Here is a 19,252-nt window from a genome sequence, read left to right as displayed (position 1 = left end):
TAGTGTAATACACAATCGCTTTTTTAATCTGTAATTTGCAATCTTCAATATTATTCTTTTATTTCTTTTAGATTAAACTAATGTATGTGACAAATACGCTACCAACACTGTTCCATGCACTGCCAGTATGTATAATTCTTTTTGATATAAATTATGTGCATGGTAGCTGAATGATGTGACTGACTTTCTCTCTCTAATCTGGTTTAGGTCAAGTGAGATTCAGGTGATGACATTTCATACAAAACCAACAAAGTGTGAAAGGTTATAAGTGAAAGAGCTTCTCTTTTCCTGCAGCTTCCTTTTAGGCAAACAAATGAATAATGAATTCACTGTAACATCTTGATTTGATGTACTCAGCTGTAAAATATGTACATTCTTGAAGCTGAAGTTACTCAGACATCTAACATATGCTAATGAACTAACTTTGTTTCTGCAGATGCAATTAAAATCCCCATCTTTATCTACGCAGTTCAGGTTAAAAAGGCTGATATCAAGCTGCAGGACCACACAATGAAAAAAGCAAGCTAAACAGAAATGACGACATGGAGATAGAAAGTAAATGAAGTCCCAGAGAGAACGATCTTGCCTTGCAGCAGGAATAATGATCAGGCTGCCAAGACACAAAAGCAATCAGAAAGAAATCAAAGGAAAAAGAGAAACAAAATTAGCAAAGATCTTCATCTCTAATGATATGTAACAATGTTTATATTTCATGTTTGAAATTTCATTTGGTCGCCTGCTGTAAGGATATGCTATATAAAAATGATAGCATGAGAAAAAATAACAATGAAATGTTGTCATTGTATTCTATTCCTACACAGGGATTCCCACTGCTGTCTCCCTATCAGTACCATTAATTACATTACGTGTAGCTATTGTACTGGGAGAAGAGGTAACTGGTACGCCATATTCACAGACTTGCAGACTCTGAGATTGGAGCTGAATTATGTACTGAATAGCTTTTCTCTAATGCTCTGCATTGACTCACTTGACATATGAACACAGAATGAGCAAAATTATGCACCAAAAAATATGCAAACATAAGCATTGTTGAATGCACAGACAACCCATTGACTAGATTGTCTGGTCTCTCATTACACTCAGGGAATGTATTGCTGCTGAATGATAATCACTTCTGAAGGTGATTACTATTCTGACCAGTGTTTTTTTACGGTGCAGTCAGCAAAGGCTAGTGTTAGCTTAAAACTCTGCTAAGCAATTATTGGAGAGAATAAGTAGAATTTCGTTTAGTTACATCAAAACATCCTTCTAGACAGTGGCTGTCTGTGGCCTGCAGTATTAAGATAAACCCTCAAGTATTAAGTATACCTTCTGCAATGGACTGCTTATTGGGATCAGATTTTTTATTTGTACTGATGCTATTTAGCAGCAACTTTATTATATAAGAAGTAATTAGTGAAGAAATGGGCGGAATTTCATCTGCTTAATTCCAAACAACTGTCAGTGCCTAGACTAGGCAAGGCCTGTAGACTCAAGATAAAATGAAAATTTCTGATAAAATTACCCTCTGCTACATACTAATTGCCATGAGGTACGTACAGGCAGTGGCTTTAATGTAGGTTGAATTTACATGTGGAAAGTGATTCTATAATTAGAATGCTATACATTGCTTGAACTGCAAAAAGCCTACTCTATTTTTAAAAAGTGATGAAATGGTAAAAGAATAAATATATATATGTACTTCGATAAGCCTCCAGAAAGGAAGGACTGCTGCCAAGAGGTTCAACAAGTTATGTAATCATTGCAATTATATGTATTCAAGCACGTGAAAAAAACATCAATGCCAACACAGTACAGCAATTAGGCTTTACGGTGCATTCCCTCCTGTTTCAAGCTTACGCATGCGAAAACATTTTCATTTTGAAATGAAGCTCATCCATGAGTTACTGAAATATCAACTATTATCCATTTACTTCCATAAGATACTTTTTACTGATTTAAAAGCTCTTCTGGATGATAACTCTCCTCTCCTCCTCTCTAGTCTCTTTCGCTCTTTCTGAACTCTTCTTGATCCTCTGTATTTATGGCATTTTTTAACACACGTTGCACAGTACCTTAGGTACCTTAGCTTTTTGTATTGCTAAGGGCCTTCCACCTGAAATCCTGCAGCCTGCCTCCCACTTGCAGGTCCCTACCCTTTCACACAAGCTCCCAGGATGGCATACCCCAGAACACCTGTGGCAGTACTTCTCCTGTGACCCTGTTGTTTGTTATTCATCTTCTGGACTTAAACTTGCAAACTCTGATGCTGTTGTTATGCCAGGTTCCCAAGGCAAGCGAGTGATACTGATGTTAGAATTACCCCTTCTTTCTCCCCTTTCCTGATTTCTACATTTGGTAGTAGCTTCCGGTTTACACTCCAGGACTCATTAATGTGTTTGCAGAAAGCTCAGCAATGAACCAGCTGCATAGCACCTTCCCGAGTCAGTGCATGCTCCCAGCAATGAAAACAGCATCATGAGCAGGAACAACCTATGAGGAGTTTGAGTACATCTTGACATAAAAAACAGAGTTCTTGTGGGAAAAGTACAATGGGGGAACTACCTGTTCTACTGGAGAGGGTGCTGAAGGCTGGACACTCACTTCTTTTTCTGATTGGTCACTGAGAAGGGTTTTCCCCTTTTCTTTTTCTCACCATCTTTCTCCTTTTATTTTTTTTTTCCTTTCACTCCTCCCCCCGCCACTCCCAAATAACATTCACGATTAGAATTCATGAGTGCCATCAAATATGGACCTGCTAGTAAATCTTCATGCAACACACAGTGGGCTGTTACTACTCTTTCCATCACTTTCTTTATTATATAACAAAAAAGTATTATTACTTTATATTTCCCTTCTCATATAGCACATCTTTTATTATAACACTTCTATTATTAGAATATTATCCTTATGTTTTAGTCCTTTACTTTCTTAATTTTACTTTGCCCTGTAAAATTGAATTTGAAATATCACAGATCATTTTGTATTCTATTACTGCATATGCTGTTGTAGAGTTTTCCTAGCACCCACCATGCGCTAAAAAAAAAATTCTTATGTTTCTTAAGCAAATCCAAATCCTCACTGATCTTAAGTAATGTTTAATCTATACCATATAAAGTTGAAAATTGAATGCTGTTGACATACATTAACTTCCTGATAATAGGATGATACAGTTGTATTCTTGATACTACAGAGGAAGCAACATTTTCAATCACCTCCTAATACTTCCAGTATTATTGAAACACCAAAAAAAAAAAATCGCAGTAGGTCAAGACATTTCAAGTTTTTCAGAGTATAAAAACCCCTACAAAATAAGTCATGTCACTTGGTAATTTCCCAGTGGAACTAACATTTCCTACATAAGTGATTTTTATAATATGGGCACTTAAAACTGGTGGCAAATTAAAAAATATCAGTTCTTGTGCATATACAGGAGGCAGACAAACATACATGAAAGAAGCAAAAATGTTATGTAAGTGATTACTCAGGTACAACATTATTAAAATTGTATATGATTTCCTTACCCTGGACCTCTCCTCTAGTTTTGTCATCATGACGACAGTTGCACCCCGTTGCTCCCACATCATTCTCCAGAAGTCACCAAAGGTTTCTGGCAATGCCCCTTGTGTTGCTATATAAGCATTCTGCTTTCTGTATCCATCTATGTAGTTGGCGTTGATATAGTCACTGCCTGGTATGCCTGCAAAGAGAGAAGAGTGAAAACACAGGGCAGCGTTTCTGTGCTGTCCTATTGTACAAGGGCTAAAAAATCCCATGACACAGCTGGATCAGTGAATCTTAGCTTGTTGCATGCCAGGTAGTACATGGGCACTTGCAAGTGAGTGTATGCCATTTGTGGAGCTGAGGGGTATGACGGCCTCTCTGGGAACAATGATTCTTTTGAAACAAAGGACTCAGTCTGATAAGGAAGTATAAAAGAAGCCTGAAAATCTGTAGCAGAAGGAGACACCTGGGAGTGAAAACAGCAGCATTTAAAAGCGGGTCTGACACTGCCTGCAGTCACAAACCAGTATGGCAGCCTCTGCCTGGGCCAGACAGGGAAGCCTCTTCATCAGATGCCCTCAATAGGCTCCATTTAACACTCTTGTTGAGCTCATTGCATTTGTTTTAAATATAGAAAAATGGTTAATGTTGTCAGACTATTAATATTACTGCCACATTCATTTTTCCCATCGAATGGGAAGCTAACTATGAGCTTTATTTTAACAAAACACATTATGTAAGTAGGTTTACGAAACAGTGGAATCTGCTATATGGTCCGTGCATGAAATAAAGACCTCTGCAAGTCTGAATAAAAATTAAATGCATGAAAAGAAGGCAGAATCCAAGACCTGTGGGCACAATGGACCTACACTGTCAACTGCTCAAAGCTCAGGTATTTTGGACAAGACTTACAGAGGGACTTTGGGTGTGTCTACCAGACACATGTCCATGCTTTGAGCCACACGGAGGGGAGCCAGCTCCTAACTGGAATCTATTTAACTGAGAGTATGCAGTGCCATGTCTGTACTGAGAGCTGGACCATAACATGTTGCCTGCCAAGGTCAAGGAGGAGTATTGGCTGTAGTGAAGATCATGTTACTACTCTGGACTAATAAGGCAGCCATGCTCACAGAAAGGGGTAAATATGGACATAAAGGTCTCAGTCCCGTCTCTCCTGGATTCAGCAGTGCAGTGTTCAGCTTTTAACTCAGACTATGCACATGTTGGAAGACAAAGCATGACAGGCACCAGTTTTGATGTCACTGCTCTTTTTTTAACTGATGACTTGAGGAAGAAAAGATACTCATGTGAGATCTCAGTGCTGGTGGGATGGCAAAGCAGTGTTTCCCACATTACTGCAGTGCTGAACATGGAAGTGTTCACCAGAAGAGTTTGCTGAAATACAGAACTGTGCATCATAATAAAATGATACAAAAGGTTTGTTAAAGTAATTAACAGAATTTACTTTTTTAGTAGAAATGAATGATATATGTTTACACAGCCAATCTGCCATGTCCAAGTCTACAACCCCAGGATACGGTGCAGGTTCCACAAACTTTTTCAAAAGAGAGTCAAGGCGATACATGCTCCCTGGCTTATTCTAAAGCTGTAACTGTTTTCAGTCCACAAAGCAACGGAGTTGAATTTCTTTGGCTATGAAACACAATAAATTACCGAACATATTTAAAGAAATGTTTTTCAAGCTTTCTGTCAGAAACTGAACCTTCAAATATATTTTGATGTATTATTTCCTGCTTGTCATCCCAAACCAGGAATTATCGGGGCTGCACACTTCTGTCTGTTCTGACAACGAGTGGCATACATCTGAAAATGTCTTCCAAAATAATCTGAATTTGAATGGAGAGTAGAGCTACCTCTTTAACACTTTGTTTGTTTGTTTGTTTGCTTGCTTTTAGCTACAATTTGAAGAGTTTCTCCACCCATTCTGGGTAAGCTTAGTGTTTCATTCTACTACTTATCTAGCAATGAACAAACCCACTGATTAACTATGATGCTAATTAAGGCCCAATATAACCTTGAAATGATGCAGATTACGGGTTACTGCAGCTGTAGTCTGGCATAAAATTTTGCCTTTATGCCCAAGAAACCTTAATAGATTTTTGTGTTTTATATATTCAAATTATATTTAAACAAAAATTTTAATTTAATTTGACCTTCTGTACTAGTAAAGGAAAAATCTGACAAAATATTTCGGGGAAGGAAAGAGTTTGTAACTTCAGGGGCACAAGAGAGGCAGCAAATGGCACTCCTCAGGCACGATGCATGGATGGACACAGGAAGATTGGTTGACTATGATTAGAACTGATTGTAAGTCTCTTCTGTGAGAAAAATAAAGCAAAATAAAAAACCTTTAAAACGTGCATAGTCTGTAGCTGAAAAGCATGATTTCCCTCCATGAAACACAGAAACTGGGCCTCACTCCTGTGGACTTGTAACTTTTTTACATGACATTTCTTATTGTGGGTATTGGAATTAATGACTTAGAAAATACAACTGCTAGGCACAATGCCATATTTTCTTCCTTTATCAAGATAATAAAACATTTTTGCACAAAACAGATGAGAAAGAAAAATGAAGCCAACAGGAGAAATCTACACCAACTGGGTATTATTACCAAAGGAACTGAGAAAGCTGGTAAGAAATGTTTTCTGCATAAATTAGAATTATATTATGATGCCTGGTATCGTACTTTGAAGCATATGTTATAAATAAAAGCCTGAGGAAAAAATGAAAAAGAAAAACAACACTTTGTAAAGTGGTTAAATGATCTTCTGGGAAAGCTGTCCTCTGGAGCTGATACTGCACAAACTCAGCATGAAAATTAAGCATCAGAAGTATTGCAAACTGTGCACTAAAAAGTGACTTTTACAAATCTTAGCAGCCAATCCTAGTACCTGCTGTAAAAAAATCCAGAATGTCTAAAATTGTAAATACTCTTCTATAACTTGTATTAAATTTATTGATAAATCATATTAAAATAAATAACTTATAAATTAAATAAATTCTAATTCTTTAAATTACAATAAAGAAAAGTTTCCAGATTATATTTCTTCATGGAGAGAGTGGTTAGGCATTGGAACAGGCTGCCCAGGGAAGTGGTAAAATCACAGTCCCTGAAAGTATTCAAAAAACGTGTAGGTGTGGTGCTTAGGGACATGGTTTAGAGGCAGAGCAGGCAGTTAGGTTAACAGGTTGGACTCGACGATCTCAGAGGTCCTTTCCAACCTTAACGATTCTTTGATTCTATGATTCTATGCCTTCCTTGATCACAGATGCAAGTAAGAAACAATTAAGATTAACAATTACTGATATTTGCAAAGAGGATTTCTTCTCAGCTTTCACTCTATTTCTCCACTTGCCTTTTATCAAGAGGACACAAAAAACCCTGTATGTTCCTTAGGCAGAAAAATCCTTTTACAAGGCAACTCATGGTGCATGAAAAAGGTGTGGCTGAGACATGGACAGGAAAGTCGATTTACCTGAGCAACTCTTAGTGACTTAAGTAATGCTGCTCCAACTCTTTGCACTGGGAGAAGATTTTAATCAAGAGTTTATCTAGCAGAATACAGCACTCTATAGGGTTGTATCTCTACTGAGATCAAGAGAATAGGATTCACAATGCTCAGTTCCATTGTCTTTCCCACAAAACAGTATCCATTAGGTGTTTTCTTTGATCTTGATCCATTCACATAGTCCCATCAAGTATCACACCCATTTCTGACACTGAGTCTCTTTTCATCACTATTTTCATGCATGACCTCAGTTTCTCATCCTGTTCCAAAATCCTTTTATATTCTGTAATACCATTTTCCCGCTCTCACTTTCTGTCTCACACTTTGCCACACCTTTTGCTTCATCAGCTATGTCCCCACAACACAAAAACTTAAAGCCCTCTGGGGAAGGTGTCTTATGGTAAGAGGCCTAATGAAGTGCATGCAGTTTAAAAATAACATATACAAAACCTGAACATCTGTAAATATCTACACTGATCAAGCAGAAACAATTACCAAAGGCAAATAAATCTAAATATTAAAACGTCACTTTCTGCAATGACTTTTCTGGCCATAATCTCATTCTGAGCTGAGAAAGCTGAACAATTCTCTGTCAAGTCTAATAGTCCAAAAACAATCAAATGACAACTAGTTTGACTACAGTACAATGAAATCCTGCAAACCTTTGTTAGCTGCCATAGCTTCAAGGCAACATACCCACAAGCATAGCAGCAATTGCCATCTTTACTTAAATTTGGGTTTAATAGTTAAGAGAGGTCAGTTGTTCTGTAAAAACATGGGTCAAGAAGAGGACAAAGCAACCAAATTCTGCCTTCAGTAATATTAATATGAACCTTAACTAAGTCTATTGCCATCAGTGGGGTTTACTGCAGATTTAGGATGGCATACCTTAAGTGTAAATTTAGGGTAATCCACAGAGTGCCACCTGACTTTTACAAGTTTCATGAAGGCAGAGACACAGTTTCTGCATAAAAATTCAGCTAAAGACTAAGCCTCCAGATCGTAACTCTACCATAACTATTTTCTAGTAGCCTTTTGAACTATGGTGATGAATGACCAGAGTCTGCAATCTCCTTGTTCTGCCAGACAGGAATCCAGCACAATGGAGGAAGAATCAGATGAGTAGTTGAGCATAAAAGACATCCCGTTTTGAAATATCTCAAGAGAACAGAGCAGTCCAGATTTTACAGAGTAAGAGTGAATGAGCAATGAAACAAAATTAGCCAATGCCACAATTAAAGTGCAAAAGATTAAAAAAAAAATGAACTCCTGATTTATGTTGAGTCTGTACTCATGAGCTGAGATGACAGTACAGCTTGCTGCAACCTAGACTCAAATCCAGAAGGCTAATAACGTAGACCTCAGAATTATTCACTTGATTTCCTGAAGACAGTTAGAATCTTAAATAGCTTTAATTAGACTTCACGTTTTATTCACAAACGGAAGTCAAATCATGAAATTATTTCAAGCCTTTACAAAGGCTAAGTACTGAACAGCCTTTCTATTTAAAACAAATTAAACCATAAACCTTTGTTTCTGTGCGGCTTCCCTAAGAGATGTGCTGCTAGTCATAAAAAGAGTGTGAAGTCACAGGATTAAATTCTGTCATGCTTGTAAACAAGTTTGAAAAATGCAGCGATGAACTCAAAATCCTGATGAAGTTGTACTATTGGTTCAAATCAATGACTGATGTTTTTAACTGTGTCAGAGTGAAAATGAACTGAGGCAGCTACTAGGTGCCTGTAACAACTGTTTGTGTGGAAATGTTTGTAACATAAAATCTATATAGTAAAGGAGATTATCAAATTCAAACGGTCTAAACACAAACCTGTACTGTAAGAACTCACTGAAAAATGAAGCAGCACAAGACCAATGAAGATATTGTAGTAATGAACATTGGTAAAATGAAAGCTTTTTAAAAAGACTGAGGAAAATTCACTACATATGATCCTAACAATGTAGGGTAAGAAGGAAATAAAAATGACAGAAAAAGAAAACCTATAGATTGCTGGATTGTGGGCAGACTATTAGAACTAGGAGAGTCTCATGAAGAGGGAAAGGATGAAAGATATGGAGTCTCAAAGTGAAATGATGAATTATAGAGAATTATGGAAAGAAGACAATGTCAAAAAGGGGTGGGCAGAAGACACAGAATTAGGGCAGGACAAAGAAAGGGATTGTGTGGAGGACTGAAGACAAATATTTGAAAGGAAAAGAAAAAGGTGAGAAAAATCCAAAAAAGGTGAAATGTAGGGATGGAAACTAAGAACTAGAAGCTGTAGAAGATCTTCAGGTAAGATGAGAAACTTGGAAGGTGAGTAGCAGAAAAACAGGCTGGGAAACAGGAGGAGTTCTGTTAAGAAAAAGAAAGGAAGCCTGGATTTGTTTTGTTCTGTTTTGTTTTGTTTTAAAAGTTGGCTAGTATTAAGAAAGGGTACAGAATGAAAGTAAACAGATTGTTCAGTGCAGCTCCTCAGAGACACGGATAACAGCATTGTGCCAGCACACTGCCCACAATACATTGAGATAGCAGTATGTTGCATGATAGTGCAAAACAGATACTGAAATACAACATGAAGTCATCATCCTGTGATTACTTTACACCTGTCTGAAACTCAATTTAGTGATTCACTACCTCTTTAAGACTGAGTAACACCAAAGTTCTCTATCAAAGGAGTCTTTTTTTGGGTAGAAATATTAATTTATACCTCTAAATGATGCACTAAAAGGGCCAATGAGAGTCTCTACTAATATGAAATGAAACAATTTCTGATTTGATAATTCCTGCAAAAAACAGTTTCAATATGAGTGTGCACAGTAAATTGTGAGGTGCCAAATCTTCATTACCCATTCAAGAACAAAGTCACTGGACATTTTGCCAAAGCTTTCCCCAATGAATAGTGTGGGTATGTATACAGGAAAAAGTCAGAATTGTTCTGAGCTGATTTCAAGGGTATAAAAAATGACACCATTTTTGTTGTTAAATTACAACTATAACAGCGTAAGCAGAGCCATAGGCCAAAATTATTATACCCCTACAACTTGTCTTGGCATTGCTGTTGAGACAGCAACCACGAAGTCTGCTCTATGAAGTCTACTTCATAAAGACTTCTACACCATGAAGTCCACTTCACTGATCTTTCTGTATCCCATTACCTCATCACTGAAATACTTCTGCTGTTTTTCAGGCACTCTAGGCTTGCAGTGGGAAGGGGCATACAATTACTCTAAGTGTGTAATTATATATTGTTAGCAGAATGCAACACAAATGCAAAGTGAGAAACCACAAATAATTTGTATAATCCATGACTTTCAGTAGATGTACAAGAATTTATATTGACCAGAATACTTTCTAAACCTAAAGATTATGGCCTACATACCCGATGATAATTTACTGATAACTGACAATCAGACAAACAAGAATATTAGCAGTTTCTTGCCTTTTTCTTTCTTGACCATTTATATTACAGTCAGAGACTTCTAGCTTTAGAAGCATTTTAAAGCCACTAAATTTTTCATCAGAAAAAAATTACACTGCTGAAATATGATAGATATTATTTTTAATTTTTTTTTAATCACTAGCATTATGCAAATCCATGCCACTTATGGCAGACTTTTAGTCTTGGATGTCTCCTAAAAGAACCAGCAAGACTTTTGAAAATGCAGAGTGTTTAATAATTTTTTTCCCAGTATTTTATTTACTCCTTAGACATTTAAGATCACAGACCTAGTTGTTTTAACTTGATCTGTTTCTCTTTTAATCGGAAAATTCTGCCCTCAAATCCATTTAGATGCATATAATAAACTTCACTATGTTATAACACTCTTTCACTATAGTGTAAAATTCCAAGTGTCCCTCTCAGACACATCTGAAGACAGTACATTAGCGATGACGTTTCAAGAACATGAGAACAAAATTTTGCAAAGTAATATTTTCTTTCAGGTGGAAATTCATATTACCACAACTAATCTGAGTTTTCCTTCCAAAGGGACATCTAATGTAATAAAATTTAAACAATGCAAAGTGAGCAGTTATGTTGTGGAACTCCATGCTATATGCAATTACAGAAGCCAAGAACATAGCAGGGATTCAAAACCAGTTTTGAATATGTGTAACAAGAGTTATAAAAGGTACCAAAACAAACACTTTGAAAGCGTTACTAAGCCTTGTATTTCAGGGCTAATCAATTTTTAACAACTTGATATTATCAGTGGGTGGAAAGAAGTAATTTCAAAGTCTCTACTATACGCTTAAGACTTTCTAGGAATTGCTTCTTACTGGCTACAGTCAGAGATGGGTAACTGAACAAAACTGGCCTCGCGCCCTGTTCTAGAGTAGCAATTACAGCATCCCACGTTTGCGCAACACCATCAAGTGGCAAAGTGACCATTGGTGTAGGATTACAGTTTGGCAGATGCTTAGTTTCTTGTTCATATATATTTGCTCTTAAATAGGGACCAAGCAGCTAGGTGTAGGATGGAGCTCTTCATCTTAGAAAGAGCACAGTTATTCAAACCTCACTAATAATAGACTTCTTATGGCCGCTAAATAATTGCAGATAAGGCCTATATGTAAAATCCAACCAAATATTCTCCATATACTTGAACAAAATGTAACATAGTCCACATTTAGGTCCTGATCAACTTGTATAGTAACATAGGTAAAAGAGAATTTTTTTTTTAAAGAATATTCAAAGTATTGATTTCCCTGGTAGCATGAAAACAAACACAGCTGCCAACTAATTAAAATACTAGGCAGACTGCATATTATCATTGTAGGAATATTTGCTTAAAACTTGAAAGAAAGCACTTATTACCAAATGTTAAGACTAATGTATTAAACTTACGAAGGTACACACACAAAATTTCAGAAACAGAATCATGTAAAATACCAGGGGGGAAAAATTGAAAAGGATAATTAAACACTAATTTATTACTGGTTTTGAAACAAATTATTGTAGCATAAAAAGGCATTTAATATTTGATTTCTGTTGATTTTTTCACCATAAACTGAAGACTGAGAAAATACTTAAAATTATGCAAATCACCAAATGGGTTAAAATCCCATTCGTGGTTTTATGTCTAACACTGATATTTCAAAAGGCTATAATATTTTTCTTTGTTTAGGGTCACTGACAATTATAGGGTTAGAAATTTTAGCGTCATCGTGGTATTTCTTACTTAAAAAAGGGAATCAAACATTACAGCTTAACTGTATATTGTCCCTGTTCCTTAAAATATTCAGCCCTTTCCTACAGGTATGATGTAGATTTTTTTCATATTTTTACTATCTATTATTTTAAAAAGTAGTGTAATGTGCTGTGTAATTTGATACTTTTAGTTGCTTTGACTAACATTTTCTGTTTTGCCTCTAAAATTTTCTTCACATTCTCTGAATATATTAATTTTCTTTAAAGGAAACAAATTTCATTTCATTTCATTTCATTTCATTTCATTTCAGATGTCATTGACATGAAGGGGAAACTGGCAGAACTTTTTAAGCCCAGATGTCTGACTTATAAATTCACAAATAAATTTATTTGTAATTAATTTTTTCCTCTCCTTCTTCCCCTCATTACACAACTCTTTTTTCCAAACTGATAATGAAAATCTTGAGTCTTCTGTCAAATAGACTTATTTCTGAGTTAAACATTTTGTTCCAAAGAACTTTACCTAACAATTCAGAACAACGGTCCAATTGCTGTTCCTGGCTTCCTGGCTTTTTCTGACCATGTACTTAGTTCTCTTGTCTGGACCAGTGACACAGAAAGGGATATTTTTCTTGAATTACATCACATATAATGCTAATTGAAATACTGTCTCTTCAGTGTGGAGACTGGTAGTTCTACTACGTAGTGGCAGGTTTCTATACAGCTATATTCTTCTACAACGTAATGTGAAAAATTGTAAGTGACGTTACAAAAAATCTTGTCAGAACTGCTATATGAGCCTCAGAGGTGGAACAAACATAAGCAGGTTAACATACGCAAATTCTTCAAGGCAATCATTTAAATTTTCTTATACATTTGAGAAGCTCTTGTCTGTGTTATCAAAGCCCATGGTATTCAGCTGCAATAAATAAGGGAAGACCTAAACTTCAATCAGTGGGATTTTTCTTCACCAAGCAGCTAATATTAAAATGGATTACACCTATAAATATTGTTCGTCCTGTATCCAGTGTTTTCAGGTCTGGAGTAGTGAAAGATAAGAAGCTGTTTATAACTGTAAATTAAAACACCTTGCAGTTTAACTTGTAGCATGTTAGGATAATTATGACCTTGAATACAGTTCCCTGCATCTTATGTATCATATGCAAGCCCTGTCAGAGTTACTAAAGGCAAATTTTATTTTCGTTTAAATTGTTTCACTTAAATATATACTCAATTATATTCTAGCCATCCATACCTGACTGTCAATGATATAGAATAAATTGAAAATCTGTCTTCTTTGTCCCAGGAAGCAGGTTAATGGTAAGGCAGAACTGGTAAGAAAATAAATGGTCTGGGTGGAAACCAGTGCTTTCCATTGCTTTAGCACTTGGTAAGAGACACAATACCCAGGGCTGATCACCTCGGACAGTTTGCTTAAGTTAAAACTCTAGTGTTCAAGTTTTTGGAAAGCTTTTTGACAAAAGATATAATGAAGAGCTCTCACTATACTCCTCTGCCAATCTTCCAACAATGTCTGCATGGGGGCATCTGTTTAAACACCTTGTTTAACATTCAGATTGTAAATGGAAAAGAAAAAAAGTTAAGTTTTAACAGAGAGTTCTCAAAATTCTCCCTGAGAACATAACGTTGAACTGCTTTTTTTCCCACATGGATTTGGCAACTGAAACTCAATAATAAGATATGTTGATAGGTCATTGATCGACAAAAACTTCAAGTCATGCATGGTTACTGCTATATTTGCTTTGCAGAATAAGTAAACAGCAATGGTAATGTACTTTACATAACATGTTGCCATACACACAGGGACCTGATGCATTCAGTGCTGTATGTGACCCTGTGTCAATTTTAGTGCATTTTCATAATGAATTACTGAGAATGAACATCAGAAAAGGATTGTCATTATAGGAAGTTACTCAAAGTACTTTAATTAACACTTCCTTATATTACTATGCAAAGATATCAGGAGGTAAAATTATACTGGATTTTAGGATTTGATTAGTTTAAGTTTAAAGGTCTCCTTACCTTCTATTGCTGAGAGTAGAACACGAGAATGGTCATATGCAATTACATTCGCATATCTGTTCTTTGGTTTGTTTACTTCCAGGTTAGAGTGTTCCCATGTGAACTGCTGACCGGGATCAATAGACTTCAAAAGAGAACGAGAAGAAAAGGAAACTTTTAGCTAAGGATTATGTACTTGTATTTATAATAATTAAAAACCATATGCTCCCATAGTTTACTCTGGAAATATTTTGCTTTTGAAAGAAAATTATGACTTTGGGACATATTGTAACATATTATATCATATTATATAAAGCATTTTTTATTTATGTATCTGAAATTTCTATCAGGGATTTAATCCATAAGCTTTCAAATCAAAGGCTTTCTCTTCAGAAAGGCAAAGGTATGCTATCCATCTTTTCATTCAGTTTGGCAAGTGAGGGGTTCTAGCATAACAGAGAATGAAAAAATGTAAGAAAAGTCAAAAATGCTGGGATGAAGGGGAATAAATATTTTTGTCTTTCTCTGTTACTAAGTGCACATGTACAAACAATTCAGTGTCCTGTTTACTAAATAAACTCCAAATGTTCCTGAAGAAGTTCTCCAGAAGAAAAATAATGTTGTTTCTGTTCTTTCATTTTGATGCCAGGCCAACACATGATACCAGTGTTGCTCAGGGAACCAACTGCATATCATCCAGGGACAACATAAAGAGACTTGATTTTTATTTCCTTGAGTCATAAATAAAAGAGCAATTCAGGCATATTTGAAATTTTAATGATCTCTTATTTATACACATAACTATATGGTCCTAGAATCAGTGTTTATTTTCTGCTTCCTTCATGTTCCAGGATGGAGTTACTAAAGCTTGTCACACACTCCTTCATCCTTCACCAGTAGGAAGACTCCAGGCTCTACTACTTACTTTTACCTCTATGGTTGAGGTATCCATACAGCTGGGCAAATACAAAACAAATAACAGCTGGGCAAATACAAAATACGTAACAGATGGTACTTGCTTATGGAGCTATGGTAGTGGCTGTATGAAAGGTCATCTCATAGTGAGAAGTCACAGCTAATCACATATTGTTTTACTTTCACTTTCTGCAACATTAGAGACCTTAAAACTGTTTTGTCAACACATATATGCATTTATGGTTTGCGGCTCATGCCCTTTGCTTAATCCTGGCAACAATCAGCAGCTCCCTATTCTAGGTTGCTGTAAATTATAAAAAACTAATGACACAGATAAGCCTAGATGGGGCAGTTCACCAACACTATGTTCACTTTCCATGAGTAGACCAGCAGCAAAACACAGCTTACACGCTCCATACTGCCATTACAGCATTTTACATCACTTATACTGACTCCTCCCAGGGTTATAACAGCTGCGAGTCCATTTTATGTTTATGGAAATGAAATATGACCTGTAATCTATTATAGTAGGTATTATCACACAATGAACATGTGTTAAATTACTTAGTATGATCTATAAGGATTTATCCCTTAGATTAATAATTACTATTTGACCAGTCAGAAAACTGCTTCATTCTTATGCATCTTTACAAGTCTTATACAATTTATTTATGAAACATTCAGTGAATGACTTCGCTTCGGTCTTGAGATTATTCTAAAAAAATTCATTTTGCCTGGCTGCCTGATAGAGAAGTCTTAGAATACCCCAGCATTTCTGTTTAGGAAACTACATCCCAGTACCTTATCCTATCTACTAATAACCCAGATTCAATTAACTCTTACAATAGTTACCAGCTAATTTTCCTTAATTTTGCTAACTTTCATTACAGTATCCTGGAGCTGGGCCTGGCTAAGCTCCCCTGCATAACATAGATGAGATCCACCGAGCCAGGTTCTGGTTCACCCTTTGCATACTGCTTTAGCTACAGTAGCTGAGGCAGAGTGTGTGGCAGCTCCTCTGTCAAGAGGAAATGATACGGGACTTTTTAAAGAAATGAGGAAGAAAGGAACTGCTTGGGAGCATGATGAAGACCATGAAAATTTTACTTGTGGTTTGGATATGATTCACTTGAGTTGTATTGCTATGTGTGTTACTAACAGTTCAAAAGGTGTTCTTAAATGGTTGGCAGCTCTGAATTAATCTAATTTCTTTTAATTTCTCCACAATTTTTGTCCCCAGAAAGATTTGGTTTTTTTAAAAAGCAATATTTGGGTTCACAATCTTAGCAATTTGTGGGACTATGCTTAATGTACCTTAATACGTTAATAGTATTAATATCTTACTATTATTAAGCTAGTATCTTAATAGACTAGTTATTGAGAGCTTTACAAAACTGTTGATAGCTTTTTTTCAGACTTATTGTATTTTGTTTTCATATATAGGAACAACAAGCTATCACCTAATTGGTTTTCTGCCACTTGTAAAGGTAGACATCACTTCTGTGCTGTACTTACGTATAAATATGGCAACCTGATCATTCCAATATTAGGACTTGGTCTTACTGCAACCAAAACATTACTTTTTCTGACTACACAGTGAAATTCCTGTTTATCAATAAAGCAAGCAGCAAAAACTTTTATTCTGTTTTCTTAAAATTTAGTTTCATCACAGTAATGTTTTCCCATCCTTTGAGATGGATGGCTGACAGAATTTTGAAGCAGGTAAACATTTAAAAACACAGATATTTTTATCTTTATTTCTGAGTGATATTTATGTCATTTAAGGTGAAGAGAAAGAATTTGGACCACATTGCCATCAGCACTGGGAAGAGGAGAGTCATATACATATATAGGATATTTAAGTCATGTAATATACCTCTTCATCAGCTGACCAGTAATTCATCTACATCATATGACTTGGAAAGCAATCAAATTTACATAATGACTTCTCTCAGCAAGATTCTCCCCTTGTTTCCTTTTTGAGTGAATGGAGCTGAATAAGATAACTTGTGCAGGATGTCTGCAGGTCAAGTTTTCAGTATTTTAGAAAGTAATTAGTATGGGTTTAGCTCAGAATTCTAGTAATAATTTAGAACATAAACACAGTATTTTCAAAATAAACAGAAGATGCTCTCAATATATTAGTGTATTATACTCTAAATAAATTTTTAAAATAAAATCAATTATTTGACCAGGAATAAGGCACATCTACTCTATATGTGACTACCTAATCAGAATTTTTTGAGAGGCATATTTGCAAACATGCTAGCTAAAGACCAGCCCACCGCCTGAGAATGAGGCAACACTGACCTGCATTGTACTAAATATATAACTGAAGGACACATTCTGCCTGATCTTTTAGGTTTTTACCTACAGTAATTACCTACAAATATTCTGGAAATTACTTCACAAAATAGGACGTCACACACACTTTCTCTTCACAATTGACAAGAAGACTACAAAATAACAGAATAAACTGGCTGACTAACATGCTGCCAGTTTTAAGCCTGGACTGCAGGACTGGGGCTTTACCCTATCAAAAATAAAACGGATGTACCCAAATTAAAAATTATCTATTCATAATTACAACTGCCTGCAAACATAAAGTTTAAGGTGCATTTTTGCATATACAGTTGCACCTAGAAAATTACGGTCTAAGCAGATTCTTACCCATTAGAAAGAGTTTCAGCTCTATATTATACCTATTGTTAATGTGAATTTATAGATTATTAATAATACTTTACATTTAATGCTTAGCTTCAACTGTTCAGTATTATTCTTCCCCTTTTTACTCCTTACTGTTTAAGTGATCTAAAGCTGCTTTTCAATATCAAGAAAAAAATCAAACAGCAGCTTTCTCTGTCAGCTATTTGTAGAAGTAGATGAGGATATGTTCATCACAGCAGCATACTGTATTCCCCATTCACTTCTTTGTATAATGTATGTCCAGATGGTGTAATTCAGTGATTAATATTTAGGCCCTCATGCAGACATAGTTAACATAAATTATGTCAAAACCAGGCAAATGGACTGAACTTTAATCTTTCCTGTTTTTCTCACCAATCTGAACCACTTTGTGGCCTTACTATCCTCCCACAAAGCACTGTTTTGGCAAAAGAAAGTTAATCTATATTTCCTCAGACTTAATAGCCACACTGGAACAAAGAGTAGAGTGGTATTGGCAGACACATTTCAGAAGTGTTAAAGACCAATAACTCATGAATAACAAGTCTGTACTAACAGTTTTAATGAGTGCTTTAATGGTTTAATGGATGGCACTTTAATAGGATTTCTAGTATATTAATTCTGAAAGCTTGCCTTCAATAAAGCTGTCATTAACAAAGAACTGGATTTCTTCATAGCATAAATGTGTAGTATGGGTGCTTTGTGCAAAAGAAATAAGGATATCTGTAATACTGTTATTACCCTCCCATGCTTTGACTAATCTTTCAGCTATTGTGCTCTAAATGGTTGGCTGCTGAAAAAAAGTCTGTTACTGGGAAAAGACTGGAACGATATTTACTAGTACAATGCACCATCCATAAAATAGTTCAGTGACTATGAATCATGGTCACCAAAATATGTTTCCAGAAGAATTTTAAAAAAAAACCCTCCAGTAAACTCTGTACCTGCTCATTGTGAAGTTTTCCTTTACACTACTTAAACAAGAGGCAAATGTTCCCTGCTGTGATCACGAGTCTTACGGGACTATAACCTGGTACAGTACTGGGGAAGGAATGAGTATTTCAAAATGCTGCCCTTCTTGGTGTAAGCTGACATATGCCTGCGTGCCCTGGAACAGTGCTCTACTAAGGGTCACTATGCCAATAAAGAGCCAGCAAATAAAGAGCCAGCAAATAAAGAGCCAGTAGGTTTGAGTCTTTGTGTGTTGTGGGGATTGTGAGTTACTGTGTAGGTTTCACAAGTCCAGAAGGTGAAGGAAGCATGTCCTGTAAAGAATTTCCCAGCACTGTAGGTGCTGTGTTTGAATTAAATCATCAAAAAGCACTGGGTCACAGACAAACCTAAGACCAGGTAGAGAAAGAAGAATGAAAAAGACAAATTTGAGAGGATGTCAACACAGATAGACTCTGCACAACTGGAGAACGTAGTCAGCTACCCATAAAA

The 19,252-nt window shown here is 36.0% G+C and overlaps 1 protein-coding gene across 16 annotated transcripts in view; it reads right to left on the bottom strand.

The window, feature by feature from the left end:
• Window positions 1–19,252, bottom strand: part of PTPRD (protein tyrosine phosphatase receptor type D) — a 1,305,401-nt gene that overhangs the window by 48,813 nt on the left and 1,237,336 nt on the right. For all 16 annotated transcript variants that reach the window (XM_087741431.1, XM_087741446.1, XM_087741430.1 and 13 more), the window contains 2 exons: window positions 14,231–14,354; window positions 3,525–3,700 (listed from right to left, as the gene is read on the bottom strand). In XM_087741431.1, the coding sequence (XP_087597557.1) occupies window positions 3,525–3,700; window positions 14,231–14,354 (300 nt within the window). The remainder of the gene's footprint in view (window positions 1–3,524; window positions 3,701–14,230; window positions 14,355–19,252) is intronic.

This window comes from Nipponia nippon, unplaced genomic scaffold, assembly GCF_047370975.1.
Source record: "Nipponia nippon isolate SJK-2023a ecotype South Korea unplaced genomic scaffold, ASM4737097v1 scaffold_8, whole genome shotgun sequence".
Classification (NCBI taxonomy): Eukaryota; Metazoa; Chordata; class Aves; order Pelecaniformes; family Threskiornithidae; genus Nipponia; species Nipponia nippon.
The sequence above is the reverse complement of the archived record's forward strand: the minus strand, read 5'-3'. Positions and strand labels throughout refer to the sequence as shown.